General features: G+C 34.8%; 1 protein-coding gene across 5 annotated transcripts in view; it reads left to right on the top strand.

The window, feature by feature from the left end:
- The window catches only part of LOC138108531 (regulating synaptic membrane exocytosis protein 1-like), a 182,866-nt gene that overhangs the window by 59,600 nt on the left and 110,151 nt on the right, over positions 1–13,115 (top strand). For 3 of the 5 annotated variants that reach the window (XM_069011333.1, XM_069011331.1, XM_069011328.1), the window contains exons 8-15: positions 1,206–1,252; positions 2,300–2,412; positions 3,449–3,579; positions 3,899–4,070; positions 4,200–4,356; positions 5,572–5,643; positions 11,712–11,871; positions 12,358–12,483. In XM_069011333.1, coding sequence (XP_068867434.1) covers positions 1,206–1,252; positions 2,300–2,412; positions 3,449–3,579; positions 3,899–4,070; positions 4,200–4,356; positions 5,572–5,643; positions 11,712–11,871; positions 12,358–12,483 — 978 coding nt within the window. The remainder of the gene's footprint in view (positions 1–1,205; positions 1,253–2,299; positions 2,413–3,448; positions 3,580–3,898; positions 4,071–4,199; positions 4,357–5,571; positions 5,644–11,711; positions 11,872–12,357; positions 12,484–13,115) is intronic. The other 2 variants (XM_069011329.1, XM_069011330.1) reach the window with 2 other exon arrangements.

Raw genomic sequence — 13,115 nt, 5'->3', positions numbered from 1 at the left:
GGTACATTCTTGTTTAGTGATGTGAGGTTTAAGCTGGTTTGAGCCATTAACACACAGCTGAAATAATCTATTTTAAAACACAGGCACCATAAGTTTAAATTGCAGGACATGAAAAGTGAACTTAAGGCTCAGTGATTGGGCACTGTTGCATTCCTTTTCTGATATAAGTGTCTGTTTCTTTTTCATAAGTGACTTTTATATACCTAGGAGTCTTAGTTTTATTGACTTCCAAGTCAGAAAGATTTCTGTGTCTCGCTGAGCAGACAATGTCTGAATACCTTTAAAATTCTCAACTAAAGACTTAAAATCTTGTAAGTGTTCTTCAGAAATGTTACTGCAGTTCCAATTTTGGATTAGTCTGTGTGGATGAAAATACATTCAAGTAATTCACTGAAGACTTTTGTTTCCCTTTCCCTGCTCTGCTGCTTTGCTAAGATTTGTACAATACTAGGTGTTTCTTGCCCTTGTAATGTATTTTCAATGATGGCTGAATATAGAAAGAGCCAGGAGCTAGCATCATCCAGATTTTGATGGAAGAGTAAATTTGGTGATGGGAAAATGCTAATAGATGTGTGTAGACTTAAGCAGTTGATCTTGCTTATATCTGTATATGTGTTGGATATGTATGTGTTGAAAAATGTCCATACCCAACTGTTATATGGTTTGATTTTCTTTTATCCTTTGGAGAAATGCATTATTCTCTTGCACATTTAACATTGCTAATGCTCTTTATTTTCCTTTCTTATCATTGTAAGACATTTTCATCAGTTTCATTCTCTGAACTCCTTGAGACGTTTATATAAAAATTACTAGTGAGTTAATCTTTGTCTTATTTTTTGATTTTTGTTCCTCCAAAAAATAGTTGAACAACCATATCTGTACTTCCTTTTGCCACCTTTCTCTTCCTAAAAGCTCTCTTTCTTTATTGTTCTGGTTGTAAAAGTATCATGTAATCCATCCACAATGTTAACATTGTAGTGCTCATATTGTTACACCTGCTAGTTCCTTAACCTGAAGGTAGTTTGCATTGGTAAGATTTTCATGAATGCTAGTGGAAAGTATGTCTTTAAATATTTCCTCTTTCTTCCTTGTAACCTGTTAGAACAGAAACAGATCCATGTTTCTAAAAAACTGTCCCAGCAATGTATTTGTCACAGTCAAAGTTTGTCTCTGTTGTTTCTAATTACTATGTATTCGCGTTTTAGTGATATACCACGGATTCCCGAGACTTCCCACCCCCCATTAGAGTCTAGTGAGTACACACCTTGTTTCTTTCTTTAAGCATGATGTTGTACCCAGCACAATTATTTCATCTATGAAATTTCTAAAAGATGATCTGTGGAAATCACATTGGCTCTGAGGTTTTTGGATGACAAAATTCAATGGGTTTTGGTCATGTGTGTTAAATTCGAAGCAATATGGATGTTATTAAGCATATAAAGATTTCAAGTGTTAGCAGAATTCTATATTTTTTATTCTATATCTTGTGTTGTTAGTACCAAAATAATCATTTACGTCCCTTAACATAAGAGAGAAAACAGGTGTAAGGGACTGCCAAAGGTAAAAAAAGTGTCAGGATTTCACCTCCTGCACCATCCAGAGTAAGTCCAGAGTTCTTGTTTCTCTTTTTTTTTAACAAGAAAACCTTGGTTGGGTGAATTTTTTGTGCATCATACTTCAAAAGACTGGTGTTCTTTTTAACTATGCCATTTGAAAGTTTTCAGCCAGAGTATTTGAGGGCCGTGGCTCCTAGTCCTGTCCCATCTGAGCCTTTCCTGACATGCAACTAGAAACCTTCCCTGGGACAGGGAAGGTGTGTTCACTTGTCAAAAGCTCATATCATTGGTGAGGGCTCTTTTTCTCTGGTGGAGAACTGATGATGTCCAGCAATTGCTGAAATATCCTCCATGTGAGATGAATGCCCTGCCTGTCTTCCTATTAAAGTTTCAGAGGCTACCAGGAGTATAATCCATACAACAGATGTGGTTTATTCATCAAAGACTTAGGATTTTAGAATGAGAGTAGTTTTTGTGGGAAGGGAGATGTGTCATTCAGTCAGAGAACAGTATTTTATTTAAAACACTTGCTATGTTTTGTCAATGATGTTTGAAGAACAATTTTTTTATATGTTATTTCAAATGAACCAAAAAAATGACAGGTTTAATCTGGGATGTAGGGGTAAACAAGCAGTCTTTTCGCTATGCTTTCTACATCAGCTTTATACAATTCAAAGAAAAAGCAGTTCATAAGTTACCCAAATTTTGGATGGTAAGTTCATGTGTTTCTCGTGTGGTTTTAGGTTCAAGTTCTTTTGAATCTCAGAAGATGGAAAGGCCTTCTATTTCTGTTATATCTCCGACTAGCCCTGGAGCCCTACGGGATGCACCTCAGGTCCTACCAGGGCAGCTTTCTGTGAGCATATTTTGTTTTTCTTGAGTTCTTAATGGAAATCTGTGAAGTTCTGGTCCCTCAGCCCTGCACATTCCCAAGGTCTGTTGGGAGGTCAAGAGAAATGTTCACTGTTGCTAAAAATTAACATGTTTCAAGAGTTTTTTGACACCCTCTGTATGCACTAACAAGCCATCACTGTAATAATAGCAGACATTAGAAACTTTTGTTGTAATACACCCAGGAGTGCAGGAATTTACGTTGAGAAAAGCCCATTAAAGTGCCTTGAAACTTGTCATTTTGTAGCTTCTGCATTGAAAATAGTGACTTTGCTGTACATGTCCAGTAATCTGCAGATAACAAGCATAGTATCCCTATTTTCTTTATGGGAGCATTTAAAGAGCTGTGTATTTGTTAAGCATTACACTATTCAGTAATGAATTTTAATTTAGATACAACTTGGAACTTTCTTGTAATACTGATATAAGTCCTGCTTATTAAATATACTGTAAGTACTTAGACTACTTTTTCTACATTCTTGTATTTTTTATATTGATCATATTAATTCATAAGTATACAGCAGGCTTCAAAATTTCCTAATATTATGATTCCCTTAAGAAATGATGTAGCTGTATTTTATTGTTTTCATAAAAACTTTTGAAAGGGTTACAAATCTGAGTAGATAGATTTCAACTATGCTTTGAAATTAGATGCAGTCAGAGCTACCTATTTAGTGTAGCTTTTAAGGTGCAGACCTAAGACATGCTGGTTTAAGTGCACTTACAGATCCAAGATTATGCAGTGTGTACAGTAAACAATGTAAGTATAATCAGGCACCATAATTTTATTCAGCTGTGATAAATATGAGTCCTTGGTATATACCATCATCTTTTCCAGCTAACCTAATTAAATATTAAGGGATTTGAAATGCAATATATCTCATTGTCTCTGGGAAGAAAATCAGTGGTTACTTTTACATTGTGGTTATTTTTGATGCAGTCTGAAAATTCTGTTTCTTCTCCATTTTCAGTAATGTTTTCTGGTAACTTGATTCCCATAGGTTAAACTCTGGTATGACAAAGTGGGACATCAGTTAATAGTAAATGTTCTACAAGCAACAGATTTGCCACCAAGAGTAGATGGACGCCCCAGAAATCCCTATGTAAAAATGTATTTTCTTCCAGACAGAAGGTAACACTATTCCAGTTTAGAAAATTATGTTTTAATTTACCATGTATTGAATCAACTTTTATTGAATGCTTATTAAGAACTCCTTTTTATAATTTTGTATAGCTAGATTAATTATAACAAAAAATTCCACTTGAATCATGCAAATCAGTATAAATTTAACTTTGTGGTCTTTTGTAAGAATGTGATCACTGTGCAGAAAATGCTTTTTTCGTTTAGGCATTATTGCCTAAGAGAGAATGAAAACAGTTAAGCCCTGATGAATACATGGTATTTTCTGATTTATCTCTAAGATAATTTACAAAAAATATTTATGTTTCAGTGATAAAAGCAAAAGAAGGACCAAAACGGTAAAGAAAAGTCTAGAGCCAAAATGGAATCAAACTTTTCTCTACTCACATGTACATCGTAGAGATTTTAGAGAACGAATGCTTGAAATTACTGTATGGGATCAGCCAAGAGTACAAGAAGAAGAGAGTGAATTTCTTGGAGAGGTGATGCATACAATCACATTTCTTCTGAGTTCATTGTTTGGTTTTGAATACATATGCATATATATTTTGTATGTATGTTTCTGTGTGTGCCTTCAAAGTAAAATTGAAACCTGATGATTTTTCTGCTAGATTCTTATAGAGCTGGAGACAGCACTTTTAGATGATGAACCACATTGGTATAAGCTACAGACACATGATGAATCTTCACTACCTCTGCCTCAGCCATCACCATTCATGCCAAGAAGACATGTTCATGGTGGAGAAAGCACTAGCAAAAAATTACAAAGTAGGTCAAAATTCCCTTAAGGTCTCTTAAATTTTAAATTAGAAATGCTGGATATGGTGTAATGGTATTTAAATTCCTAATAAAATAAAAAGATACTATTTCAAAGTCTAAAAATAATGAAAATTTGTGGCAGAAAGTTGATTTAAATTATGACATTATGACATGTCAGCCTTACACCTGTGATGTATAACTTTCAAATATGTGAAACCTGCTGGAGTTGATTTGGCTTTCAATAGCAAAACTAAATTGTTCAAAGATTTCTTTGCATAAATTTCCTTTTAAATAGAAAGATGAAGTTTATAATTATGGGATACTTTTAAAAAAATTAAAAGCATTTTATTTTTAAAAAAGAAGTCCTTAAAGACTTACAAGGCTTAAAAGCACTTTTCATCATAAAGTTAGTGTCAACCTCCAATATGCTCATTAAAATGTAGGAAAGAGAAGTTGTATTCATGTATTAGGGAGGTACAGTTGTTTTAGTGAGTCTGATTTCAGGTTTGTACGAGGCACATTAAAAGAAGGAGGTATTTCAACACTGTAGCTTCTCTGTTCATTTAAATTAAGATTTACTTAGAAATATGAAAGATACAGGGGATTATTTTAAAATACATTTTCAAGCTATTTTTCTGATTTTTCTAAAACATGGAAGTCATTCAGTACAGCCAGAGGGTAGGAAATTGGTGCATATTCAGGAATGAACTATAAATATGTGATACTGCTGTAATTGCTGCATAGATGCCCAAATGGAGGATATGTATATAGAAAGCAAATTAAAGGTTAGTTTTCCTGAGATATTTGAGCTTTTCTAAAAGCTGGCAGTGCTGTTTCCTCTTCCTCTCTCTCACCATATGCTGCCTCATCTCCTTTCCTGTTCAGCAAGCTGATTCAGCATATTCACTGAAATAGCACGAAAGTGTTTTTTTTCTTTACTTGAGTTTTGCTTTTGGAGGCTTAGGGAGATAAACTATTCTAGTAGAGGATTACTGAGGACTTGAGGGGAAGAGAAAGGGAAAGGAGGCTGCAGCAGCTGTAAGATGTTAAATTGGCTCACCTGTCTTCTAAAGCATCAATTAGTAACTGCAGTTGAGTTCTCCTTCTCTATTGTTTTGACTTAAAATCATCTTTTTGGTTTCATTATTATGTTAAATGATCATATTCTTACATTTTATAACATGACCAGATGTTTAGGTATTTGTTTACCTTACTGTTGTGCAGGATCTCGGCCAATCAGTGATAGTGACATCTCAGATTTTGATGTTGATGATGCTATTGGAGTTGTTCCTCCAGGTGCGTGGATGAACAGCATGGTCCTGCTTTCTTTTTCTTCTTTTTTGGTTGGTTTTTTTTTTTTTTCTTTTTCTTTATAGCATTTTGGAATATTGAGGATACTGTTTTTGGAGAGTGCATTGTGGAAAAAACAGTTTTCTTGAGTATTCCATGGTACCTGTCCCATACCTGGTAAATTAAAAGATTCTACTATTCATTCATTTATATTTATTTTGCATATCATTCTTCATATGTGAACCACTGGTTGGTTCAAATTGGTTAATTTTCTACTCTGTAATGCTTCAAGCATTATTTAAAGTCCAAATTAAATTTAAAAGACCTCCCACATTTTAAAATAGTTTTTATTGAAAGCATTTTTTTATTATTTTGCTTCTCACTTGAAACTTAGCTATAATGCAGTCTCCCATGGACTCTATTGATAATGCATGGCTATGGATTAAGATGCATGTTGCATGGCTGTATCTTTTATAGTTTTCATAAGCCTTCATGAGCTATCATTACCCTAAATGTTCATAAATATATGCTTGTAGAGACTGTCATGGTATGACTTTTAGTTCGGCATTCCTACATCCTGAAAATCTTGAGGATTATCTTGGATACTGCATTTTCTAGTTCTAGTTGACTGGTGCCACAAGTTAGATAAATATGTTTCCCAATTGTCCCAAGATAACTGAAGAGTCACTATCTCATTGCAAGCACTAAATCAGTTTTTCTGTGGATCTTCGTGATGAAAACCACTGAATTACATCATGGAGGGATTCAGGAAGCTTTTTTTATCCTCATGATCTTTGTTTAAAATAATCTCACAATTTATTGTTATTTATAAATAATTTGTGATAATAAAATTTTTTATATTATTCTATAACAGTAAAAGTAAATCACTAATTTTATTAACGCAGTATCATCTTGATGTTAACTGAGAAAAATTCTCCTTCCTTTGATGCTGATTGGGTTCTTTTCTTACTTTATATGCTTTGCACCTCAGTTGCTGAGAGAGAAATTCATTCATGTATGCCTGGTTATGATATTTGATGTTTTTACATCAGGAGAGAGAGTGAGCATTTAAAATATAAATAATAGGTTCTAAATATTTTTCATGGGTGTTTTCATTTTTTTTTTTGGGGGGGGGGGTTTTTTGTAGTTAACAATGTAGATACTGGTATGTCTTTGTAGATTTACTTACATTTAAAGTTGCAGTATATTCTATTAAGAACTGGGGCTTTTTTTCAGCTGCCAGTCCTTCCATGCATCCTTTTGAAAGAAATAATTTTCCACCTAACAGGAAGCATTCAAAATGGTTCAGTTGAATGTATTGGACTTTGTTCATGGGGCCAGCATTTGAGTAACTGTTTCTTATTGAAATTCCTTTGGACTTCATGTTCTGGTGTGCCTTTGATGAATGCACAGATCCAAACTTTCTCTGAGATCACTGTAGAAAATAGGAGGATTTAATCTTTATAACTGGATTTGCAATGATCTGAGAGTCTTTAAGTTAAAAATTGAAGGGCATAGTGAGGAAAATCCTTCTGAAATCCACCTAATCAGAAACATTCTACTAGTTCACCCAACCAAGCACAAATTTGTCCATTTTGAGTTTCATGGACACATTTGTTTGGCAATTCTAAGTGGAGTTCATCTATTTGTGATTCCTGTGTGAAGTGGATATACATATAAGTGTGTGGGGTTTTTTTGCATATGCAACCTGAATTCTTAAAAGAAGTTAAACTTTAGGCACACAGGGACAAAGAAAATTTGATTCATCAGCCACAAATCTGTGAAAACAAAGACAGTGTATGGAAATGCGTTTTGCAGTAAGACCTGGAAAAGGTTTCCAGTCCCAATGTCTGTTGGATTCTTTGAGAACCTTAGGCACAGATTCACTAATGTGACTGGAGATCAAGTTCATATATATGCCTTTCTACCCTCCTGTCCAACTTTCCTAACTTCCCACACTGCTAAATTATTAAGATTTTGGGCTGCTCTCTTCATTTGCACTGAATGAGTAGTGCAGTATCTTCTCCATAAAACAGGCTCCTCTGTCAAAACTAAGTTCCATGCAAGTTCCTTGGTGTTCTGCAGGGCCTTTACCTCTGCACTCCTCCTGCCCTTCAGTATCGTGGTCCTCACCAGAGTGCACCCCAGCTCTTGTCTGGTTCAAACTTCCGACACATACTCTTGCACAGTGTGCATATGGGAAGGAACAGAAAATATCCGTATTTCCCCATAATGTAGTATGGTGATGCACCATTTTGGAATAGCCTTTATTGGCTTCAACCAGATTAGTCTAGGTTTAAGATACTCCTTCTCAAGAGAAGAAACAATGTCAAAATTGAGTTTACAACATTTGACGCATAAGAAGATATTTCCCTTTAAAGACTTGTCTGAGCCGTAGGCTGTCAGCTTCTCCAGGGGAATCCTGGGGAAACAGTGTAAAAGATTTCAATAATGTAAGGTAGACAACATCCCCAGCCTTTCTCTTATCCACTAAGAGGGTGACCTTGTAGTAGAAGGAGATCAGGTTAATCAGGCAGAATCTTCCTGAAAGTTAATAATTTTCTGTTTTTCCTGAAATGCTGAGGAAAAGATGAAGTTATTTTGCCCCCTTAATAGCTCAAGATTTTCACAAAGGTTGCTGCTCATTTTCTAATAAATAAACACATAACTGCAAAATGTGAAAGTGCGAAATTTCACTTCATCTGCATGAAAGCTAAAAAAATGAAGGAAAATAGTTTTGCTAATTTAACTAACATTGGAACATTGGAAATCCTTAAAACTATAGTTTCAAATTTTCTACCAATTGTTAAGGCAAATACAGTATTAGAGTTTAGTAATAACAAAGAAAACTGTTTTCCTGGAAGTTTCAGCAGCTGCAAAGAATCACTGCTTGTCAATGGAGGTAAACATTGTTACATCAAAAATCATGGTGCTTTAATAAATTCCAAAATATTTTAAGAAAAGTATTTTTACCTTGTCATATCACTAATGTATCTTATCTTTCATGTAATTGTACCCTCTTCATTTATTAGTACCTTGCAGTGATATACATATCTTTTGTATAATCAGCTCATAGGTATGTTCATAAAAGTTTATATCAACAGCTGAAAGTAACTTTAATTTGAAGCTCAGATTTAACAAAAATTGTTTTGGCAGGGTTTTTGTGGTATGCTGAGATCTGTTTACATGAAGAAAATATTATTTTAAGTCTCTCAACCCCTGTGTATATGAAAGATGCTCAAGTCTCCTAAGGATGTTTGTAATCCTGAGCTGTTCTTAAACCAGACACTCTGTGTCTGTATTGTACTGAGCAGCCCAGTACTCCAGAAGGGTCAGTGAAGGTTTTAATGAAACCTGAATATGTTTTGAGACCAATCTGTTTAACCAAAGCTTCAGTAACTTTCTTAATTAAAAAGAAAACCAAAAAAAGCCCTTATATACAGTTGGCAATATCTCCACTGGTATTTTTAACAAACTGCATTGCTTATGCTATAGGTAACTCTTCAGAGCAGTTTATTTTTCTGTCACATGTAACCTGTATAAATGGTTGCATTGTATTTACCTTCCTCCTGTAGAAGCAGGGTGCCATCAATAAATATAATACCTTGTTGTTGTCGGTATTGTCTTTAAGAAAAAATAATATAATTCTGATATCAAATGTTTGCTAGAACCATTTTCATCATCCATCCTGCATTCATTTCCTGTCACACCTGACAGTTTCCCATGAGCAACTGAGAAACTTCTGCATAAACTACCATCAGCTTGATTCTGCTATCATGCTGGCCCATGCAAAAATTTTTCTCTGCTCACCCTGAAGAGCACAGAGCTTTTGTATTTGAGGATATGAGGAAATGTTACTGTTGCTGTCACTGTCATGGTCACTGTGAAAGTATGTGTGTGATTTGAACAGTTCGACAATTCTTGAATTAATACTTAGGATAAGTATGAATTACTACTGCTCTGTCTATTCTGTAAGCTTTGTGTACACACACTGCATAAGTTTCAGGTATTGTTTCCTAGATAGCTTGTCTATGAAAAAAAATCCATAAAATCATCTTTCTATACTAGATTTTTGAGTTTACAGGATAATCCTACATGCATTTTTTTAAGCGGACTAGAAATGCTCTAGAAACATATTTTAAATTTAAATTCATATTTTTTTTTATACTTAAATTGTATGTATTTCAGTACAAGGCCTAAAGGGTAGAAAGAAGTTTAGGATTTCTTTGCTTTTAGTGTAATAAATGTAAAGTGCTCTTCCTTCTGATAGAAATGACAGGATTTTTTCTAACACAAGCTTGTTTGGAAAATAAAATATCTTTTTGCAAATACAGCTTAGATTTAATTATCCTGGGAAAGGGAACACATCCAACTTTCGTCATATATCTTCTTCCTCTAACAAAAAACCTAGACATTTTCTGCAGCAATCCTGGTTTGTGAACCTCCACTGAAGTCCTGAGGGAGTCCCTTTTTTGCTTCAAAATTGGCCCCCAATCCTTGTCCTGAGATCAGGGAGATCCTTCTGTTTCTTTATAATTTTATTACAGAACTCTGAAACACTTTTTTGGCAGGTTAGATACTCCAGCATCACAACGTATCAAAACCTGTGGGACACTGGAGTCCTACGTTGTTGAAAAGTTGATAAACCCCAGTAAATACTTTCATGCATGTTGTCAGCTTTTAGAGGCCATTAGGATACATTGGTAAACTCTTACGCATTTTGGGAAAAAGCTGTGAATGCTTCTTTGATGTTTGTGGTCAGGGTTCAGACTTGCAGCTAAAGAGGTTATTAAATGTCATTGAATACATGATCAAGCCTAGTACAGACTCTGTATACAGGCCACACTTTTAGAAGAGGGCCTGTTTGTAATTTGGTAGAAGACCAGAGAAGAACTAGAAGAATTATACAAATTATATAAAATATGAAAAACTCCCACAGTTAAAACCGTGTAGTGAGATCCATAAGAAGTGCAATATTTAATTTATTTAATTTCTCCAATTGACAACTGGGTGACAAAATCACAGTCTTTTCCTTCATGAAAAGAAGATTTCTGATATAGGCTGGTTTTTTAGCTGAACAAAATCACACATTACAGTAACTTTAATGCTAGACAAATTCAGAGAAGAAGCAAAATTATTATTTTGACACCTAAACAAGAATTTGTGAAGTGATTGAGGGATGATTTAAGGGATGACTTTCTATATCATTAAGGGATTTTCTGTAAAGGGATTCTTGTAATCCAATTTAAATGTCTAGAAATGACCAAGTGAAGTCTGAGCAGATCTCTTTAGGCTCTTTTGGAAAGATAACAGGTACCTTTTGAAAGCTGTTATCTTACTGAGCTTTATTGTCTGTTTTAGGATGGGAGTCAAAATGTATAACAAGTCAAAGAGTGTGCTACTTAGAAAAAGGCACAAAAATATTGAAATATTGAAAATGTACTAGCATTCTACTGATTTTTTTTAATCATATATAAGAATACTATGAGAAATTTTGCTGCCTAGTCATAGTATTTTGCAAAAATATTCTGCAAGGTATGCGACATCCATTATTCAGTACAATATACTCTAAATCGTAGTAGTTTTTTTAAGTAGGTGGCTTTGGCTAAGTTCAGTAGGAGAACATCTTTGTGTTTAACTGAAACAAGAGCAGAAAGATGCTCTGTATATGAGCAGCCCTGTGTGAATCTGTGCTGTTTTATGCAGGCCTGGTTTCTCCATTTTTTAGGTGAGGTAAACCTACTCTGTTGAGATTCTAAACTGTTTAGATTCCTTTCAAATATTTTTTTACATACAGAAAATACCCAGAATACTCTTCCCCAAGTAAGTAAGAAAACTGCTCCACATCTTCCAGTACCTTAAAAAGTCTAATTTTTTCAGTCTCTGTATATGTAGACATTTAAAGGTAATGCTAGTAATTTATCCTGCATGATACATCGGGATGTACAACAGCTGAATGATGAACTGAAAGTTGCATAAGCGTTTAGATATGTGCTCCTGGAAGTCTGGCCGTCTGAATTATTTCTAAACCCAGACCTTTATTCTCTAATTACCTTTTGTTACCCTCTTGCCAGTAGGTTATAGGTCTAGTACTAGAGAAAGTAAATCCACAACGCTAACTGTGCCAGAACAGCAAAGAACAACAACACATCATCGTTCACGTTCTGTGTCTCCTCACCGTGGCGACGATCAGGGCAGGCCCCGTTCACGTTTACCAAATGTGCCATTACAGAGGTAGGCATCACAAGTGAAACTCAATGTGGTTTCAAGTTTGTATAATGTGTCTTTATTAACTTTTCTCTTGTTCAGGAATTTTTCACTATTTTAAAGCTTGTTTTTTGTATCTAAATTTACTAGTGCAGTATTTGAACTTGATATATGCTTTTATTAATGATTCAAGAGCACTCATGGGATGAATCATAACTTTGTAAGACTTACCTCTTTTTACTCATATTTTGTCTGTGACTCATCATCTGCGTACCATAGCTAATACATAGGTTTGGAAATTTTTTTTCAGTCAGTGGTTTAATCTTGTATGAAGCCACTTAAGTATATTTGTAGGTTAATAGTGGCACGTAAAAATTGCATAATTTTAATGGCATTCTTTTAGAAATTATGTATTAATAATTTATGATTAAAAACTTCCTTCAACCAACTTGTACTGTGATCCATTGGTGTTCATGAGAAAACAAGATTATCAGACATATTTCTGCTTTTTAGGAGTTTAGATGAAATTCATCAAATGAGAAGATCACGTTCTCCAACTAGACACCATGATGCCTCCAGAACTCCCATTGATTACAGATCCAGAGAGATGGATAGTCAGTATTTGTCTGATCAAGAAAGGTACATTGTCAGCCTGAACTTGGAAAAAAGTTTAGAAATGTCTTTGTCAGTTTGCCTAATTTTCAAGTTTTCAGTAGAAATGTTACTGATAGCTATGGGGAAGGCAGAGAACTCATCCTAACTGATAGATCTAGTGCCACTGTTAAATTATTTATACCTTTTATTTTTGGTAAAACTGTGTACTGGGTTGACTGTTTGTCCTAGATATTCTGCTGCTTTTTCATATGTAAAGCCCAGAGATTTTGGCTAGAAAGCCATACATCTTCATGTATGCCCGAGGTATTCTTGTAATGTACCAGAATTCACCAGTTGTGCTAGCCAGCAAAATACCAGCCATGGATTCCTCCTAGCTGGAAGATGGCGATGTACGATGGCGTGCATTCATATGCTTATAGATTTTGGACATCTATGGGTGCAGTCTCCCAGCCTCTTATGTAACATACTGGTGAACTTGCTACATTACTCAGGCATAGCAAAGAGACTTGCAGTACTGGTTGCAGTTTGCAAAAATTTCCAGTCTCAGATATGTGACACATACACATCTCTCCCTGGAGTACACAGAGTGGCTACACTCAAAGATCACTTGGTCTCTCCTAGTAGGCACTGTTTTCAGGTATCTAAGAATGATATTC

The sequence above is a fragment of the Aphelocoma coerulescens genome, chromosome 3 (genome assembly GCF_041296385.1).
Source record: "Aphelocoma coerulescens isolate FSJ_1873_10779 chromosome 3, UR_Acoe_1.0, whole genome shotgun sequence".
Taxonomy (NCBI): Eukaryota; Metazoa; Chordata; class Aves; order Passeriformes; family Corvidae; genus Aphelocoma; species Aphelocoma coerulescens.
The sequence above is the reverse complement of the archived record's forward strand: the minus strand, read 5'-3'. Positions and strand labels throughout refer to the sequence as shown.